Source organism: Bombus pyrosoma, linkage group LG1, assembly GCF_014825855.1.
Source record: "Bombus pyrosoma isolate SC7728 linkage group LG1, ASM1482585v1, whole genome shotgun sequence".
Taxonomy (NCBI): domain Eukaryota; kingdom Metazoa; phylum Arthropoda; class Insecta; order Hymenoptera; family Apidae; genus Bombus; species Bombus pyrosoma.
This window is the reverse complement of record NC_057770.1, coordinates 6,641,667-6,664,354: the sequence shown is the minus strand read 5'-3', so window position 1 is coordinate 6,664,354 and position 22,688 is coordinate 6,641,667. Positions and strand designations below refer to the sequence as shown.

Here is a 22,688-nt window from a genome sequence, read left to right as displayed (position 1 = left end):
ATTTCTACTCTGTACGTATATGTAATTTTTAAATATCTACTATAAAAGAAGTCCCTTTACAACTTACTTTAGATCAGCAAAACGAAATTGTGTGTCTTCTTTTTTTAAATTGCATTTTCCGTCAGCAATTTTTATATTATGTAAAAAAAAAAAAAAAAAAATTTAGTTACATTACCGAACATAAGTATTAGTATATCCACTTGTCATATTTATTAGATAATTCTAACAAATTTTACTTTATTTGCTGTTTTTCGTTACAACGCATATTTGATATAAATGGGATAATACATTTATGATAAAATAACTAGAAAGTAAAGCAATGGAAAGCATGTATTTTATATTAAATATTAATATAAATATAAATATTAATAAGTGTGCTAGTCTTTACTTATAGCCGGCAATGTATGTTTACCGTGGAGGGGCCCCGTACCGTTCGCGGTACATTTCTCCGCACGATTCGATATTTCCCCTCTTGTCATATATTCGCATGTTTCTCCTACCATCAGAGTTTAGGCGATGTCTTTGACAATCACGATGAGGAATACTTATTATTAGTGTTTCACTGGCTTCTTTAATAATGCATTCTGGATCTCCCCACTCTGGTATATTATACTTGATTATTAACGATTTGAAATTAGAAGATCCATTTATCAATTCCAAAAAAAAAAAAAAAACAATGGTATGTTGAAGAATATCACACATTAAGTAAACAAAATTCTAACTGAACGGAAGCTACAACTAAGGTTATGTGTAGCCATGTTTTTTCTGCATTGATAGATTATTATAAGCTAACAAAACTTAACATTGAAACGTACGTTAATAACTTTGCTATAAAATACAAGCTTTTAGTAAGAGGTAATCTGATCACTTATCAAAATTTAAAATATATGAGAGGTAATTTGCTTATTTCTTAATCACTGCATAACGTCAGTAATTAATAATACAAGAAATGGAACTTCCTATGCCAAAGTATTTTAAGTTTGAACTAAATTTACAACATATGGCGATGATTAGTATGGCAATATCGCTATGGGAACAATCACATGTCAAAAATAAAATACAAAAATTTTTTAAATTTGAGTATAAAGAGTATGAGAATCATAGTAATGAGAAGAAGTGGCATGATATAACAAAATCAATATTAAAACAGATAGAGTTAAATACATTACATTCAATATTGAAGATCGAATTAACTCACATAATAAAATGTATAGGTGAGAAGATATTTAACTGGTATGAGTATATTCGTAAGAATATTGAATATGGTAAAAAAGAATCAGCGATTAACTATATTGAGAAAATATATTGGACTCATTATGGATCAGTAGATGAGGTAAAGATATTGAAATCATTTTGGACAGATAACCCAAGACTAAATATTGCTACAGTTTATGATATGGCATGTGAGTATGCTTTAGAAGAAAATATCAATAATTTATGGGAACAAATACCAAGAGAGATGCAAAATAAATATTATGAAAATAAATATACAGAATATAAGCGTCTTATATTAGCATATTGGCAATATTGTAGGGATGGAAATTTATCGCTATTTATTAGATATCTTGAAACATCAATACATACAGGAAGGACATATATACATAATTATTTATATAATAAATATCATTCAATAGAAGAGAATATGTTTAGATTGTCGGTCTATGGAGGATATAGCAAGGCTGTAGAATATTTTTGGGATAAGTTAAATGAGGAAGAAAGAAACAGAAATGTAGTTAGTGGTATACAAATATCTGTTACTAGCAATATTCCTGATTATACAACAATTGGGGAATCTTATCATAAAAAAGAAAAGTGTGTAGAAATATGTATATTTCTTATAAATCAAGTGAGAGCAGGCTATAAGAGAAAAACTATAGCTTGTATTGTATATGATTCATTTGAGGATGATATATATGTATGTAACATTTTAAAAATGATATCATCCATGTGGCCATGGCAAGATTTTCTTGGACAAATATTAGACGAATTAGAGGCAGCTTTGAAAGCGCAAGATAATGGCTATACAGGTTTAAATTTGTTATATGTGATTACATCTTGCATGAAAAGAGATTACAATTTAGGTTATGTAATAGAAAATAGTAAGTATGGGATGATACTACATGAAGTATGGCATAAAATCCCTGCATGCTTAAAATCAAAGATAGCTGAGACAGATCCACATTTAGATCTCATACAGGATTTATTAGAGATTTGGCACTTATCAAGCATAAAGTTAATAATTAATGCTCCAGAGATGACACAATGGAGAAAAAAATTATTAGAATCTGGATATATAATATGTACAAGGATAGGACAGCTAATAAGGATAGGACAATATGAATTATTAAATCAATTCATAGAGAAAATATTAGTTTCTGAAAAAGAGAAGAAGCTTTTTAAACAAACCATTGATATCTGGGATTATTTCATAAATGAAGACCAATATGATTTGGCAGATAAATTATTAGATTGGCAATCTGATTCCATAGAAGAGAAGGAAGAGCTTAAGAGTAAGATAAATCATGTAGGGCTTTGTCTAAATTTTATAGAAGAGGATCAATACGAATTAGCAGATAAGTTGCTAGATTGGAAATTTTCTACAGAAAAAGCAAGACAAGTTTGTAAGGATAGTTTTAAAAACAATAAATCTTCATATGATTATATTTATAAACTATGGGCAGTAGAAAAAGAAGATGTAGAGATAGCACGAAGGAAGTCCCATAAGTTTTTAAACTGGTTTTTACACTCAGAAGAAGAGATAGTATGGTTTAAAAAACAGAAGTTAGTAAATGACCGATTAGAAGAAATACTTTGTGAGTTATTTATAGAAAATAATTATTTTGAAACAATTGAGTATTTTTTAGATTGGTGTTTATTATCAAAAGAGGAAATACAAAAGTTAAAGCAAATAGTAGTAAATAGGAAAATATCTAAAAAATGTAAATGCAACGTAATGCGGAATTATATAGATATAGCAGAGAAATTTATTAAATGGGCTTTCGATGAAGAGGCAGAAAGGACAAAGTTTATTAGACAATTTATGTTATCAAATGAGGGTATAGCATGTTGTGCTGGTTTTATAGCAGGGGCAAATAAAAGCATAACTGACAACGATATACCAACATTCTACGAAGTAATTATTATATTTAATAACTATATCGATTTTTGGATCAAACCTTTAAAGAACCTTGATGAAATAAAAGATAAATTAAAAGAATATATATTTTGCTATGGTACAGATGAAAATATGGAAAATTATGAAATATTTATGAATTTATTAGACAATGTAGATCTAACTAATGAGATGATGAACATAAGTTATATGGGATAGTAGTAATATGAATATATAATTATCAAATTTTTAAGTAGTATTAGGTGGTACATATATCACAGACTAATAAGCCAGAAATAATAAAGTTACTAATAAGTGAGCCTATTAATAATCAATGAATTAATATTTTTAATCATTACGTGGTGGAAGTAATTTGATACAGAACGATGTCAAGGTACTGTGGAGAGCAATATGCTTTATTATCGGAATAAACATCAACTATACATTCCCCATTAAAGTCACGATTCTTCTTAAATTTCTTCCTTAATGCAGTGATCTCTAAATTAAGTATGGAGTATATATTTTTAATAGGAATAGCTAAAACGCTGGTATTTAAAACTACAAAATGGAAATTACAATTAATAAAGAAATACTATCAAAGAATCGTAATATATTTATAGAATTGTGTATTTCATAATTCGTATATATATGGAAAATATTCTATTACTTCCACAAACATTATATTTCCTTTTAATGTTAGATTTAAGAAGCACGAAAGGAAATCTCAGTATGCAATTGTTTAAAAAGATCTCAGCTTTATTATTTCTTAAGTCCTAGAAGATAACTGATTTTTTCTGACGGAGAAAACGAATCTTGTTTACACGTAGCATTTACTGTAGCGAATAAATAGGAAATAGAAAATAGATGCAAAGGCATGCAGCGTGTTGTTTAAACCATAACGAATCTAAAAGATAGAGACATGACTCACTGATAATACAGATTTTATGCAGTCTCCGCATTTCTTCCTTGTAAATTGCAACACGACCTTGCTCTACCGTGTTTCACCTCGGGAATAACCACTTACGGTGACATCTTAAAAGGTATGATTGTATTTCACAGCGACAGTCAACGGCTGTGAATTCATTTTGTAAGTCAGTGGTAGGAAGAAGGAAATGAAACGTTTCAGGAAATCATGAGAATATAAATAATGAATGGAATGCAGTATGTGTTTTCTGCAGTACGCATTGTGCTCAGTGCTCTCGTTTGAAGTAAAAGATAGACTTGGACTTACAAAATGTAAAAGTTTAATGGTTGAAAGGAAGAGACTGTACATTCGGGAACACGTGCAGAATATTTTATAGCATTTTATAACATGTATTTAATGGACTACGCTTAGCAGCTTTTAGCAGTTTTAGACTCTCATTTTTCAGTAATTCAAAGCCATTTCTATTGCTAATACTTTTATTTTATGTATATTTTTCAAAGAAATCCATTTTTTAATAAATATTCAAAATATATATGCTATATGCATATTCTATCTATTGTACATTAGTTTTATTAAGTTATTTGTTAAACAGGAGTTTAGAATTTAATAGACAGTAATGTATTATCTTTCGTTTTATGTATTTTCAAGTGTTTAACATGCTATTAAACGATTCGATATTCAACATACTTACTTGGACTTCATTAATTAGTATATAAATCTTATCGTAAATACAATGATATTCACACGCTTTTATAGCCACTGGCACATATCAAATATTGCCAGTTACAGATTAATTAAAAAAATTAACCATTCCTAGTCCTTCATACCCTATTTAATAAACATACTCGAATTCAACATGATACAACTATCGTCGAACCATGAAATCGATGCAGAATGGATTCGCAATACCCGCATGACACGATCGTGGCTTAGCTGTCTATTTCAATAAATTTTTTCGCTGTCTCATCGTTTGGGAAACAGCTGTTTATAGTAACACTCGCTGGAGGTACACTCGTGATGTTAATTCACGAACCTATGATTATTACATTTATCAGATTGAGAAATATATGAAATGTCCAAATGCTAAATCATACACACTGCGTTTATATTAATAAAAAAAAAGTCAGAGTCTGACAGATACGATCGCGATTTCATTCGACTGAATTTGTTTTGATTTGATTCGAATCATCGTAATGAAAGGGTTCGTGTTTTCCGAACACAGAGTACACGTGTGTTGTTCGCCGCAAAGTACGGTAGGAGCTCGACTCGAGTTGCAGGTTTATAAATTCTCGCCTCCAGTGCGCCAACTTACGCGCCGAGTCGAGAGGTCAAATCGTCGATACCAGGTAGAACGCAAGTTTTTCGCGTAGAACATCGGAAACTGATACCCCAGCGTCAATACCGCCTCATAAATGAAACTCAGCCTCTAAATCTAAAAAAAAAAAGATGGTTGAACAAGTACAATTCGCTCAGTTGTATCGTTCAGTCACGACATATAAAGTACGAGTTACGTAATTATGAAGGATAGCCTGGAGAATTTGTAGAATTTTGATATGCACTTTCATAGTCGGTTATATTATTGATTTAATTTATGTATAATAAATTATAGTTTCAAAATTGCTGAAATTTTCATAACTCAAACTTCTAAAATTATGATTATATCAAATTTCCAAATATAAATCATACTTCCATCCTTTATCCTATGAAGCTTACCAACTGATTACACAAAGCAACAAAAATAAAAATGTAAATACGTACTTACGTACGTCTATGATTTGCTTAATCTAGAACATTTATCGATCGTTCCATTGTCCACTAGATTTCATGTCCGCGTTTCCTCTATACTTTGACAGGATTCTTATTACATTGTTTCAGCGAGTTGGGAGAATTTCGAAATACTCCCATAGAACGCGGTACAGCCCCTCCATATCTCCGGCCGGTGCTTTCGCGCCTGAACCGCACGATTTATACTCTGACCTATGTATAAGCTGCGATTTATGCCCTGTGCACTTCCACTCTACCCATCGTCGTTTAGATCGAGCTGGATGCTGTGGTAATTTGCCACAAGATATCCTGAGTGCATTGTTTTGGAACGCTCGATAATGGAAGCGAAGCCTCGCGGCGGAATTCATATTCTGACTTATCTATGCTCGTTTTGTCTATTTTAGAAAGCTTTATTTCTCTCTTCTCTCTTTTCTTTCTCCAGTCATCAATTAATTTTATTATTCCAGATTTGTGAGTGTCATCTGCTCAAATAAAAACATTCCGGGAGTTTAAACATTCTTTTTACGTTTCTTTTCTGAAAACAATTTATTCGTTAAAAGATTATGTAAATGTTTGTAAAGATATAAGTTCATAGATATTTGGTAGTAGTCGTAGTAATCGAAGAACAGTGATTGGTTGGTCAAAAGTTAAAAACGATAGTAACGTAGTCGAATCTGTAACGTTAGACCGCGTGATTTCGCTAAATTTACTACCGCGTGCTATAATAATGCGATTGACGACGCCCACACGATCCAGCCGATGGTTAATTTACAGGGTGGTAACGTGGTACGCGTTACTAGAAAATAATTCCACCTACGCGGAGGCGGCGAGCGCCAGAGCTCGAGCTCTCGCGAGAGGGTGGTACGCATAGCGTATACACAGTGGCATGGAATCTGGTTTTTAGTGGCCGACTTTTAACTGCCAGCGCCACGGGTGTTGTTGAGACGAACGACTTTCGACTAACTTTTCAACCGGATCGAATCTCTTAGTTTTTCTTCCTTCTAGCCCTGTCTTTGTGATGTGTATGTTTTTTTAAACTAGCGAACGCTAGTTGGAGCGCGATCTTTTTGATCGGACGTTCAAAGATTTGTTTGAAACCGAGGGAATACAAGATAATATTTATGACACGTGGAGAATGTTGTTTGGAAGATAACCTTCTTTCTCATTTTTCTTAGATAAACAAGGGACGTTTCTTACATTTTTAGCGATGTATTTTCGTATACTTGTTTATAAACTTGTTGTCTTCCTCGTTTCGTTCCACTTGTATATCGCTCTTTGAAAAATTCTATTAACTGCTGATTAAATATTTCAGGAAAAACCATTTGTTTTCTTTTGATCCACAGTATATACGTATAAGATACAGAAAAAGTTAGATTCTTCAGAAAGCTCAAATAGACTACTACAATTTTAAACTCCTCCTTTCGTTTCGAAATGTTTACTTCCAGAAAGAGTCGTTTGTTTCACGAGGTCATCGATGATTCATACGCAAACTGTACAGTGTTCCTTCAAACAGAAGTTTGTGTACTGGATAATATATGTAAACTATACGAGAAAAATATTTTTCTATCGGTCAAATACTTCTATTTATTTTTACGTAAATATAGGAAACGAATTTTCCTGCTGAATTTTTTATTAACAAAAATTACAAACTTTATTTAATAAATATATTAATAAATAGATGTTTATGCGTATACGAGAAATTTAAAGATGCAAACATTTACAAAATTCCACATAACAACGTATAAATATGTAAAATACTCAAAGAACGATTATACTGTTAAATGAATGTAACAAGCTTTTGAGATTCCATTTCTTTAAATATCCTCATAAAGCTATGAGTTGATCCAAATATCCACGATCTATTAATAAATATTTCAGAAATTTTTCAAGTATTGTTAAAAGACCATAATAAAATATGTCTGCTGATGGAACGTACAGAATCTTATTACATGCGATAACCAACTCATAATTAGATATAATTTAGATATATAATTGATATAATTTTAATTTTTAACTTTAATTTTCGCCGTCGACGATAAGTCGATAGTTAATCTAAGTCTACATTAATGTTGAAGAGACAAAACACGCGTTCAGGTACTTAGAACGTACCTGATCGTCGCAGGCGAACCACGTAATGCGACCCCAGCTCGGGGCTAAACGCGTATATCAAGTAGCCGGGGAATGTCGAGATTTCCACTCTTTTCTCTTTTCTCTTGACAGACTGGAAGGCTGCGAGTCGTTTATTCGTTTGCCACTGTCCCCGGTAGCAACGAGAGCAGACGAGCGTGTGGCGACCGCCGCTATCAGATCCATTATACATCCATGGCAGAGCATCCAGCGAAATGATTTAATGCTGCACGAGTCCGCGAATTTTATTTTGCACGCCGCCCGTGATAGACCATTTCGATGCAAATACGCGAGCTACACGCGGCCGATTGGAAATCTGTTTTGATGCTTTTGACGTTCGCAAGAGCACGTGCCAGCGAGCCATGTTCGATCCTTTGGTTAATTGCTCTTTGATCAATTGCCGGTTAACGAGGACTAATCCTATTTCCCTACCGTTTATTCTTGAGAGAGTAACGGATGATCGTACAAGATATTGATTACTTCGAATTAATAGATGATCGTTCGAATGAGATCGCTCTTGAAAAAATAGTAAAACTATTAAAATGTGCGCTATCATGTTCTATTTATATTTGGGAACGAGATATTTCCACTTGGTGATAAAAAGGTAGATAAGTACTGTAGATATTGTACTATACAGTACCTACTATGAGCAATGGTAAATACAATAACAGAACAGTAGTGCACTTTATGTCTCAAATAAAAGTATGTGGTCACTTGACTAAAGTTTCACTTTAATTGTAATTATGTTTAGCTAAGTTATATATTCTATAGGTTATAAGTTTCCGATTCTCTACGCTTTTCATAATATTTTCGGTACAAACCACCGGTCATCTTCCCAGAACCTTCATAAAACTTTGACGAGTAATTATATACACATGCGACCAGAGTAATAAAGTGTCAAGTAGAGTCCGGTGACATTCTCATTTCAGATTTTGCATGATCTCTTTTGTTTTGTTATACGATATTCCTATAAAAGAAAAACGATTCACAAGTAATCAACAGATACACTTATTTATTTATTTATTTATTTATGTGTAGAAATATACATATATATGTTCCTGTGTATCATCATAAGAGATCACTCATCAACATTCTGAACCTCTAATGCTATTCCAAAGGAAATATGTACATATATGTATATGTATATGTATATAACATCATTAGAATAACATTAGAGGTTCAGAATGTTGAAGAGTAATCTCTGAAAACGGAGGAAAAATGTATATGGTGACAGCATTTATTGCACATTTCGCAGTGGCAAAAAAGTGAACGATGTCTAATAATTATAGACCAAGCATAAAGTTTCATGAGCAGCACCTTTATGCGATATATATACGATATAAAATAGTAAAATATTATGTCTAACTAGTCCTTTTTACATAATTCTTGGTAGAATTATGTAAAACAACGTCGAATTAACAGCTGTCCATAATAATAGCAGTTCCTTTCTTTCCTATTTTCAAAACGCCAGGGAAATGAGAATATGCGTATAGCCAAAACAATGCTATTAAATGGTAATATAATTTATACCTAGCTGTAACCAACATATTTGTTTTTCCTTTGTGCTTGCACATGCCAACGTAGAAGAAGGAATTGACATGGTAATGTGTCGTTGGAAATATTTTTCAACGATAGCCTGGACTACCCGCACATTAGCCGACTAACATGCAAAAGCAAACACGGCGTTCTTGTGGAAAAATAAGAAAAAAATGTAAAATACAATTGTTCATCCTCGGTTTAATTTTCGAGAAAATTGAATTCGAAATTTTAGCAAGTATACTTGGACATGGCTAATTGCGCACTGAACAAAACTAAATAATCGACAGTAGGACATTCTGCATGTGAGAAAATAGGTCGGAAATGTAGAATACAGTTTTTCCATCCAAGTCATCGTGTGTACATGCGTATGATAAATTTTCAAATTTATTTTTCTCGGAAACAAAGCGTCCTGTGAAAAAATTGGAAAAATTTGAAAAGAGTAAGAATTTGTTTAAACAAATTTTATTATTTCTTATATATATATAATATATATATATATACATATATATATATATATATATATATATATATATATATTATATGTAATAACGTAAATCCTTTGCGTAAATCAGACGATCGGTTCTGGAAAATCGAGTTTATTTTTGGAATAAATTAAAATAAATACAATGACAGTTAATTACAGATGTCCTACAAATTTTACTTGGAAAATCCAGAATCTATTTTCTAAATCCTAAATTTCCGCCATTTTCTCGTGATATAATCTATGCAACAAAATGGCTGCCGGTGAAACGAAGTAAAAATGTCGATTGGCGGGTAGTTTGAATTCTATAGAATTTACATATATATGAGAAATAATAAAATATAAATAAATAAACATATATACATATTCCATTATTTGTTGAATTTTATATAAGCAATCACGTCATGTCCGTTTTTACATGTTATTCGGCCGTATTCTGTATACAACGTCTGTTTTCCCCAACGAGAGGCGAAATTCACAAGTGTGCTCAAGGGCGTGCCGATATGGCACAAAGAACGAGTAAAACTGCGAATGATAATGGCGCTCTTGAACGTGCCACGGCAAATAAAGTGATTTACAAGAACGATGTTAGGATCAGACTGCCGAGAGTCGTTTACGCGGTTGTTTTAAAATAGAATGGCCACGTGCTGAACGATATCACGAGGCCTTAGGTAAGAGTTACATGGCGGAACACGTAAGAAAGATACGGAACGTGCGTTAGAAAATTGAAATAGAATTTAGAGGAAATGGGTCGGAGATGTATCGAAAGTCGCGTGTATTTTTGTTCGAGTAAAAATCGTTCGGGAGTTGACTTTTGCAGATTGCGGAAATGGTATTTTAAAAATATTTTAGGTAACGTAACGATAGATCTATGTCTATGTACAGCCATTACAACACGTATAAGCGAGCACGAGGTGATTTCATATGAAAAAAATAAGAACAATATAAAAAAAAATTTTTTTATTTAAGACAGTTAACGAAAATCGAGTTTAAAGATTTATCAAGTACACTTGAACATGGCTAACTGCGTACTAGATAGGAATGAATAATCGACAGTAGGTCATTCTAGGTATGAAAACAAGTCGAAAATGCAGAATTAAACTTTTTCCACAGACGCTTTGTTCCCGAAAAAATTCCGAAAAATCCTTAACCATGTTCAAGCATATTTGATAAATTTTCAAACTCGATTTTCTTGAAAATCGAAAACTAAATTTAAATGGAAAAATTTTATTCCATATTTTGTTTTCATTTCTTCATAAGAAATCACCTCGAGCACAGTTTGTACGTGTTATTCGCCCTCACCTTGTACGTAGCTTGTTGTATCGCTCGATAAGATTCTTTCAAATACTTACACTACATTGTAATTAATTGCCATTAATTGTAGACTGTAGTTTAAAGTTACTGGATTATGTTAACTGGATGGAGTTATACAATACTAAAGGTATTCAAATTAAAGTACGACCTGTATTGACTACGATTATTATTTCTATAGTTCGTCTACTGGTCAACTCAACTATATCGTAAATCACGTGGAGTTGAAACTGACAGCGAACCGTACCAATCCGCTTTTGAACATAATATTGAAATATACTATAGTAAATAGTCCTTTGTTTGCTTGTTCTGTGGAAATTTTCGGTTACGGATAGATTATAACCAGCAAGAACACCAGCAGTAGTTCAATACTCGATAACCGTAGTGATCGCCACCAATTCACAGCAGTAGAAAAACAAAGAGAAATTCATCGCCAAAATAATTTGGTGCCTAAGATAGTAAGCATGGTTAATAAATATATTTCCTTCCTTTCTTCAAGAACTTCTCGTCAAAGATGCATTTCTGCCTGAGGTATATCTATTGACCGTCGTACGAAAGTTTTTGCTCTTAATTAGCTGTTTTCGTAGCTGAGATGAATGACGTAATTAAAGAGAGAATAATCAGAAATCAATGTTATCGAGGAATATCAGCTTCTCTTCCGGCAGGTCTACTGGCCTGCCGACCTGCAATGATTTACTCCGATCGATAATATGATATGCAAATTATATTCGTATGGTAGAGATTGGTTACCCGTACCGCAAAAGATTTAAGCGGTTTCCACACAGAATATTTAAACTGGCTTATGTCGGTTAATCTGCACAATTTGTAGATGTTATACAGTGTCGCGACCACGTTTCTCGAAAACTTGATGAAACGGAAACTGTAGAGAATCGATAGGGTACAAAGTTCAAGTTAGAATTGATTTGAGGAGAAAAATTGGAATCTTATCTTTTGTAAATAATGACGCTACAAATGAATTTTTATGTTTATCAGGAGAGATTTACGATGTTTGTAAGCACTTGAATAGATGCATGTTGGAGTATTATGACTTTTACATACTGGGTATCAAATAAATCTGAAAGTTAATTTAACTTCAATTTCAATCATGCGAATGTTAAATTTATTAATTATAAAAATGAACATTATGAAAATTAGTTTTGGGAAACGGAAAGAACGAAGTGTTCGTTATTTAGGTTTCTGGTGTGATGCTTCAGTTTAAATAAATAATAACGGAAAAAATAATTCTTCGTGAAAATTAATTTCTTTTATGTCATTCATATTTTCCATTTCCATGTTGTATTTCCACTGCCATTCTTTCTTTTGACATTTCACATATGACAGCTGCTTAGAAACAAGATGAGAAAGTGTGTCGCTCGCAATGACATTCTCAATTTAGTTTTTACCTGTTTCAATTTTACGCGTTAAACGTTCATGTCTTATCGAGTGAAAAGGTCACTACATCGTGTTGTAAGCACGATTTCAACATCATAAGACTTTGTTTCTCCCAAAGACTTCAATCGCGACATTCGAGAAAGTGTCTCTAGTAAATCCCAAGAAAAACATTGTGTTTTTAACTTTCTGCATAAATGAATATTTTGCTGCAGGTAGATATTACTCGAGTCGTAAATTCCCCTTATGTAACATGCTAGCGACATATTCCTTGTCAAAGTTCCACGAATAACTTTTCATTCACAGAGATAATGATATGTGCTTTACTAACCCTCCACCTGCATACTGCATCGTTTCCGAACAGTAATTTTATGTAATGTTTCATTTTTCCCATATTTTTATTTCAATTTTGCTTTGCTTCAAAGAATCAGGGTAACATGTAACGATAAAAACTGTTGGATGATATTCTGGAAGCTTGAAAGGGTATTCAAGAATTTTGATGGATTTTTTGAAACACAGAAACCTAAAAAAACCTGCATGAACTTAAACGACCCAGTATGCAGACAACGCGACGTCAGTAAAAATAAGGTTGCTGATGGAGGGTTAGCTTCATGAAAATATATCTTCGTTAATTTAGATCAGCAATGAAATAATATGAAAAACGATACTGTACTGCGTGCAAAAAAAAAGAATAATTACAAAGAGATACTAAAGATACAAATACGCATAAAATATAAAAATACAAATGATATTCAATATCAAGCTCGTTCTGCCATTCGACTCAAACAAAGAGCTACCATATGAGACACAAACTGCTTCCAGTAATATATATATATATATGATAAAAGCTCTCTGTGAAGACTCACACGTAACTCTGCTCGCCATTTCCAACACGCTATTCTTCTCGCAAATCATTTTCCGCGAATCATCGAGTTGTAAATCGACAGGAGAGCTTAAAAAGAGAGCTGGAGGGAAGAAAAGAAGAAGAAACAGTTTCTTAATGAAGAGGAAGCCGCGTTGTTCGATGATGTATTCTCTGTATACATTGTTTGCACATCTACGTCTATAATTGCGCCCTGCTGCCTACGCCGATCGCAATATCATCGTCCAGCGATTCAATCCACCCACGTGGAACGTGCTGCTTGCACGGTGTCTAGGCGAGCTTGAAACGATCATATTTTCATGGTGGCACGGGATCGAGCGCTACGTGGGTAGCTGGTCTCCATCAAATCAATAATTATCGATACGTGGCAATAATTGTATATCACTGCTTAATACCTGTATACCGTTTCGGCCTTAATAACATTCCACTTACAAATGGACCGTTCATCGGTCGAATCTTATCCGAGTGCATCTCAGTGGCACTCAAATCACTGGCTTTCATTCATCCGGCTGTTTTATTTATTACTCGCTCGCGTGCCCATCGTTTTCCCCGCGTTGCATCGTTACACCCTTGTAATTAACCCGGCTGTGATCGATATTGATTAAAAATATCGACGCAACCGCGGGAATTCATCGAAGCCTTTTAATAATCTGAACGCGGGTCGACGTATGTTGGGTGTGGTTAAGGTAATCGTGGTTAGAATGCTGAGAAGTAGTTTCGCAGATTGGAAATTACGTATAACGTAAAATGCAGATTTTATTAAAAGCTTGTTGAATTCAAATGAAATTAATAATAGAATTTAAATACTCGATGCAAATATTGTGTAATACACATGTAGTGATTCTGTTTTATTTTACCGATTAGTTTTCCCCCGCGATACTTGATAGTTTAATTGTGTTAAGCAACTCTATTTTATATAATAGATTTGTTGATACCCTATCCTTGGAGACATTATATTTTATAATACGCGAAGATTCGATTTGAAGTTCAAACCGTTTGACTTTTAGATATCACGACGCTTCCAAAGAATAAAATAAGCTCGAAAAGTTACTATAAAGTAATTAAAAATATCGGAAGCTGTCATCTCGTTTGGAATCATGGATTATACAAATTTTTGATCATACGTAATAAAATTTCTACTTTAATCGACATCCGCTTAGATCATTTCGTTAGACGACTGTAGAAGTGAGATATAGGTTTCGAGTAAACTTCTCGACGTTTCTGCTAATCTATTCTAAATGTTTCCAATGGCTCGCAAGTAGCTTCACAAATTTTTGTTGTGTGTTTAGGATTGTTATTCCGCGTGAATTGCAAAATTTCGATCGTCCGCCCGCCTAATAATTAATCAGAATTAATTATCAAGCTTCGTGCGTTCCTATGACATTTTTATTTGGAATTACTTCCTGAATAATTTAAAACTTTTCACGCTCGTTCCAAGACACCCTGTATATTCAACCATTTCGTGCTGACGACGTAGAATTTGGTCATGTCAATTTTCGAAGATAAACCTCGTTAATCACTCGTATCCTGTACTCCCGCGTTAGACCTTGTTCATAATACATGGACAGGAACGAAGAAGGAAGAAAGGTTGATTGCCACTGTTCTCGGTAATCATTTTGTCCTTTCTGCCCCTTTTCACGGATCGCTTCTTGGTGCAAATCTGTCAGCACCATAATAGGTTGCGTTCCGCTATTTAAAATATCGGTAAATATATGGGCATAATATGCAGATGTCTGCATCACGAGGATAGCTGCATCAGCTCTTTTCTTCTTCTTTGTCCGATACCGGGTTATCTTGCAACGTGGAGACGCTATATGGGTTTGGTTTTTGTATTTTCATCTCAAAACGATATAATCTAATAAAACTTAAAATAAAATAAAATTTGAAATTATTATATTTATTTGAAGATCATGATTCGGAAATTAAACTTTAGAAATCTCCTCCGCCATGACACGCTACAATTAAGATATTTTAAAAAAATTTTTTTAAAGCAACTAGAATAACTATAATAAATGTTCGTTCCAACGATTGCCGGATTCCTTCACACATTCGTAAGTATTTTCATTTCGATTCCCTCCCTGTTCCTCTCATAATACGACGATACATAATAAATAACGCACAAGTTTAATATATATAATTTTATAAACTATATATATTATCTCGGTAGCAGATTATTAATTCTATCTCCGGGAAACGATTGTTACAAATCGTATATTTTTAACGAAAACACAAAATTCCACCGACATGTGAATATGAACGTTATGTATCGTCTGTACAAATTTATTGCAACGACAATATATCGCAACAGTCTGAAGAATTGGAATAAGCATGTAGCTTGTACCAAGCATTACTCTCCATTTCGAGTCATAGTTTGCGCTTTGCAGTAATTGAAACACGCCGAACCGCTCGCTGATAGAGCAGAGACGTCTGCGGATCAGGCAAAGCAGTGACCGCGAATCACATTCGACGATAACTCAGAAGAAGGCAGGGCAACATATAATGCTGCTCTGTATGTTTTATGTATGAGAACAAGATTACTCGGGTACCACCCACTTACTAAGTGCTACTACGAGCCATTGCTGGTACAGAGGAGCGAGATACCGCTCGCTTACAGAACAAGAGACAATACCGATTGATCTTGAATCAATCGTTTCGCAACGATCGAGATTAATAGCCAAGCTTGTCGAGCAAATGCTTTCTGCTCAACAAGCTTCAATTTCGCGGCTGTTACATAGATACGTGAAACGTAATTGAAAATATCTGAACACGGTTCAAAGGACTACATGATTCATCTCCGACATATTTGTTTGGAAGATGTTTCGCGTGATATATCGGAAATTGACACTTTGCGGACATTTTGTTCGGTTAACATAATTCAATGCCATGCACTATGCGGTATACATAGAAAAGATATATATCCATTTATGGAAAGTGAGCGTTGCAATTATCAACAAAGAGAAGTCATAGAGAAATAGATCTTTTTGCATTTATATTTCTCCTATAGTATTATTATCTTTATTTTTTTTTTTTATTTTTTTGCTGCAAATAGAACAGAGATATAGTTTGTTCTAATTACACGAATTTATGTAATATATCTACATGTACGGGATGTTAATAAATATATGGGATATTTTTGCAGAGTCGATTCTAAACATCGAAACATGAAAATGCATGTGCAAAAATTCCATGTTAACAACAATCGACTTTTCCCTTAAAAGTTCCAACTGCGCACATAGTATCAGTACCTAGCATAACAACTTTTCTCAGTTTGGCAACACCGATTTAATTACTGCGTCTCTTTACTACCTGCTTATTTGTTAGAGATTATAAGGGATAATTGCTACTTACCTGACTGCCAATGTGGTAAACCTAGCACCTTTATTTTATGGTCATGTCAGCATTTCTTGTACTGATCTTCGCAGAACGTAAAGATGCAATCTACAATCTATGCTATAAAAAAATATATATATTTATTTATTTATTTATATTTTGTATATATGTACTTGATAAAATTTCAAATTCGATTTTATCGCAAAGTAAACTGAAAATGAAAAAATTGCATTCTAAATTTTTTTTCTTATTTTTCCACGAGCACGTCATGCCCGCTTTTACGTGTTATTCGGTCGAACTGTAATTCCAAAAAACAGAAAACTAGAAAAATTTCCGTAAAGAAATAGTATGTGAAATTAGAAATGACCAAAATTAAATTTGTCAGTCGCCTGGACGAAATCTCATAAATATGTCGAAAACCAATGGTTAAATCTAATATCCAGGTAACGGCCAATAGCTCTAGGTTTTCCCTTGAACTGGGAAGCTCATTGGCTATGTACAAGTTGATTTAGCGTAAGTATTTGTCAGGTATAAGGAGATACCCCCACCACCGTAAATAGGGGTAGTTGAAGCAAGCGAAAATATAAATACGAAATTAGACCTTAGACAAAACTTCATTTAAGAAGCATCTGTCTTAAGAGTAACGCTAGTGTGACGTGTCATACTGTGTTTTGAAACACATCAGTTTTTAAAACAAATTGGTGCATTCGTATAAGAAATATTTGTACTCATGGCGATGGCAAATACAGAAAATATTGGCGATATTGATTATGAGGTATGTATTAGAACATATTAAATATTAACATAGTATATTATTTCTTGTAGTATAACTAACTTGCAATCTAGTTTACACTATACTTGATAAAATTTTCTTTGTCTAATTTTCAACTGTACGTTAAATAAGCAAGTGACCGGATTCGTTTGAGTAACAATTAACAGCGTTCAAACAGAATTCGGTTACACCAACTATAGCAAACAATCAAACTAGACACTCGAAACTTGCCCGATTTTAATCTTCAACATATTACTAAAACCTCGACCACAACACCGCGAATTCGACTTCTTATTGACTGAAATTTGAATACGAAATGTTACAGATTTTAGCGCTCTTCGACGATGCCGCTGCATTGTCACAGATGGAGAACATTCTGCTTAATTCGGACTTGTACGAGCTATTCAATATGGCTCAAATTCAAACACCGTCAATAGTGGAAAACTATCAGAGGGTCAAAAACAATAACGAACGTCAGAATAACGAACATCAGAATAACGAACGTCAGAATAACGAACGTCAGAATAACGAACGTCAGAATAACGAACATCAGAATAACGAACGTCAGAATAACGAACGTCAGAATAATGAAACAAACATCACGCCCAACCAGAATAAAGATAAGGACGTTTTCGCAATACCGAAAGTGTATTACTGTATGTATTGTGGAAAACGATTCTACAACCAAACGGCGATTCGTAGACATCAGCTGAATCATGCAAAGAAGCAACTACGTTGTCCTCACTGTAGAGTTCGATCATACACTTTTGAGATCCTTCGTCGTCATTATATATACTTCCATAACATCAAAAAACACAGACAATGTTAACGGACTTCAAATAATGCAGGAATAATATTCGGTTATTTAGAATTTTAATTAATTTATTTTTCATACATATTAAGCATTTCATTAGTATTATACTAAATATTTTAGTACTAATATTTTATTTCATTACTTTCATCATTATCTTGTATTTTTTATTCATCGTCTTATACAGACAAGTATTATACCAAATAGTATTATACTAAATATTTTAGTATCGATTATCATTTCCATTTTATTACTTTTGTCATTACCTTGTATTTTTTATTCATAGTTTTATACAGAAAAGTATTATACCAAACAGTATTATACTAAATATTTTAGTATCGATTATCATTTCCATTTTATTACTTTTGTCATTACCTTGTATTTTTTATACATAGTTTTATACAGAAAAGTATTATACCAAACAGTATTATACTAAATATTTTAGTATCGATTATCATTTCCATTTTATTACTTTTGTCATTACCTTGCATTTTTTATTCTCATCGTTTTATACAGGTAAATTTTGTCTTGTCTGCAATTTTACGTATTTGTAAAAAATTCTATATTTATCAAATTTACAAATGACATCATAGAAGAAAATGTAAACGATAATCGAAATGCAATCATCTTTTGAATAATAGATTAGAATAAGTTGGTGCCTAAATACAATAATTATTGTAATATAGTAGATAAAAGGTATACTAGATTAGTCCTAGGTACTAATTTGTAATAATATAGCTTTTTAAAATCGGATATTTTTATAACCATGTTTTAAACGAATGATAGTATCCTATTTAATTATTAATTTTACAATATTAACATCACAAACAACACATCTAGTTTTAAGCAATTAATAAAGAAATATTTTTTTTACTCAAATTATTCTACATTACTAGTATATATTATATATACATAAAATACATAAAATTGATGATGTATTTTCCACTATGTATATGAAGTATGCGATCTGATAAAACTCATTTTCTCATCATTTCATTCCGATTGTTTCTTATTTCCACCAAAACCTCGACATAGAAATAGATGCGATAGAAAAAAACGAAAGAGTAGTTATCTTTGTAGACTGAATGTGAAAAGAGCCTATGCAACATGCATGTGAATGATATTGAGTAATTAGAATCGGAAAACAAACAAATAATGATAACTGACAGAAATCCGAGGTTCTAGTACTTCTTTAAAAGAGAATGCTGATAAAATAAACGACAATGATCATGTCGTTATTTGCAAGATCTAAGGATGTTTAAAACAACTGGCTTAACAAGAAAAAATTCTGATTTGTAACTATTGACAAATTTATAATTTTCTATAAAATAAAACTTGAATAATATTGAAAATTGAATTTTTTCCTGGAAAATTTTTCTCTAATAAAACGGGAGCGCGCTACGCTTCGAACGTTAACCAGTGAACGTGATACAGTCGAAAAAGGGGGGTTGGTCCTACGCGAAAGAGTAAATCGAAGATATGAAATGAAACTTTCTGATACGACGCTTTTTGTTTCGAGAAAGAAGAATTTCAGAATTTGTCAAATATACTAGACAAGAGTAAATAATCGATAACTTGTTCGTTGGGTGACTCATTTAAGGAAAAATTGAACATGAAGATTTATAAGATAGACTCCAAGCTAGTCCCGATTTTTAATTAAATATGTAGAATATTTATTTTTCCGAAAAGGGGGCGTTAAGTGAAAATATCATAGTAGATCCTTTTCGTTTATTTATTCAGATAACTTGTTGTTGACTGTTTACTCGCACCTAAACGCTGAGTTGTCAAGTTTATGCAAACTAAAAAGTAATTTTTAAACTCGATTTCGTCAAAAACATGAAATTTTATTCTCAATTTTCGATTTACGTACTCGCGTAGGAAAATTGCTGTTTGATTGATTATTATAATAAAATTTGTAACCTTGTTCTAAATTATGTTAGGGAATTTCAAAAGGCGCAAATAACTGACAACAATTTTCTATGTAAATTAGCATCTTTATTTCATTGAAAGTTGAAACAAATAGTGATTCATCATTTTATTATGCGCAATAATTTATACAGTCATTTATTCAATTCTAACAAATTCTAAATATATATACATACAGTATATCTGTTATCTTATTCTTAAAAATTAACAATGTAACGGAACAATGTTTTTGTCGTAAAATATATGGACGTTCTAAAATTGAAAATGTCATTAATTCGTCCAAAGTTACACACGAAATTGCAACATACATTTCAACGATTTTACGATTCTAATTTATTAATCCTAATTTATTAAAAAATAAATCTCCAAAAATATGGACAAAGATACCCACACACCCTTTACATAACAGTCTTGCAGATGATTTATCGTCTATAACAAAATAATTTGTGTTTTCTGAACCACATTATTGAAATGAATGCACGTTTGCATATAGAGCACCAGCGGAGTTTCTGCAATTGGCGAATCATGTGTCTTCTGTAGGTGGCAGTATGAAAAAATACTTTTTTGCAGTAATAACACCGATAAACTTTGGGCTCCAAGAACACGAAGTTTAATTTGCTTTTCTTTTCCGGGATATTTTTCTGGTTCCCCGGGGTCTTTTTCTGAATGATTTCTGCGTGAAGCAGATGATACAATGAATACGATGGTGATACGTTGTTGATTTCTTCGCCTTGAATTCCGTTCGTTTCTTTGTCTTCAATATGGTTCTGTTCTGCCCCCTCAGCGACCTTCGTTCGTATCGAATAATCAAATCTTTTCGTTTCCTTTATCATGAAACGAATAGCCGTTTTGTTGTCTAATGACACATTCGAGCTGGTTGAAGGCACATTGCCGTTCTGTAATACAAAAAAGATTTCATTATTAATTATTGATATTAATTCGAATGTTTAAATAATTAATATTGAACAATATAACACTTACTGCTCCTTTTGATTGCATCTTCTTAAGGTTTAATTCATTCAAACCACGCATTTTTGCAGTTTCTAGCAATAATTGACCACACTTGTAAGATTTATATACTTCGAGTTCTCCTGCACGAGTTCGCTTAACGTATATATTAAATGAAGAGCGTAAGCTGAAATGGGTACACCCGGCTGTCGAATGAGCTTATATAGGTTCCGGATTACTACAGGTAATTAACGAGTGGTAATGTCTAACTTTATTGGTGGTTTGGAATAACCACCACATTTTCCAAACGTAAAGTTTTACTAGACATCAGGTCACTTTTTCACTGTAAGCCCTGTGCGCAAGTACTGGAGTAAGTAAACAGGTAGTTGCGGAACTATTGTTACATTGTCCTAAAATGTGTTTTAGATTATGTATATAGTATGGTGTTTAAGAAGTCTAAATCGGCATTCTGCATCGAAAACTCTATATTTTACAAATTCTATACGGATAGAACAATGACACCATCCGTATGAAATTTATTGAACATATATGGTTTAGTTACACGATTGCAAGATGTTGGAATAAATTTATATTCATACTGGAAACGGTTTAAGATTTGTTAATTTATTATAAACTTTGTAGCCTACTGGACTGGTATTAACATTGTTCCTAGTAACGAATCCAGTCTAAACATGTTCCAATGATTATTCGTACATTCACTTTACAGATTTCAAACTCATCAAATTTTCAATTTCCTAAACATTAATTAACCGTCGATCGAGATTCCAATTATAAAGGTAAAAATCTTTAACAAAGCTTACGCATATGTCTATGCAGCAGAAATTCATTGTCAAAGTAAGCGATAACTGACGTATCCATTGGTCAGAATTATTTCTCATTTCGCCAAACACAAATTAACATTCCATCGTAGTTCGAGTTCAATTAATTTCACTTACTTTCCCTCTTCGATCTCGGAAATTTACTTTTAAATCGAATGAAATCGGTGAAACGAACGAAGTATGTTGTTCTTTGGTCGCATAAAATTCTATTCAAATAAGCGATAAAACATCGTGTACGACGATCGATACGGGCATTCTTATCGGTGTCAAACAGAGCGCAATAGATTGAAGATCGTTTGCGCAAGCCCTGTTCGCTCGCAAATTATTCATATTTATGCTCGAACGTACGATGGCTAATTGATTTTGAAATAAAGCAAGCAACATGTCGCGATGCTAATAATTATTGCAAATCGATGGACGATCGTAAAGTCGACGAACCGCGCCGATAACGAATCTCGCTCGCGTTAATGAAGAAGTCCTCAGAGATATACTACACGCGTAGACACGCGTCGCATCCAATACACATGGTCT

The 22,688-nt window shown here is 32.9% G+C and overlaps 2 protein-coding genes across 4 annotated transcripts in view; both read left to right on the top strand.

The window, feature by feature from the left end:
• LOC122575367 (laminin subunit alpha-1) overlaps window positions 1-22,688 on the top strand; it is a 199,790-nt gene that overhangs the window by 101,942 nt on the left and 75,160 nt on the right. The window lies entirely within an intron of this gene.
• On the top strand, window positions 539-5,522 carry LOC122576698. The gene is made up of 2 exons (XM_043747403.1): window positions 539-679; window positions 1,215-5,522. The coding sequence occupies exon 2, from the start codon at window positions 1,397-1,399 to the stop codon at window positions 3,329-3,331; it is 1,935 nt and encodes a 644-aa protein (XP_043603338.1). The 5' UTR covers window positions 539-679; window positions 1,215-1,396; the 3' UTR covers window positions 3,332-5,522.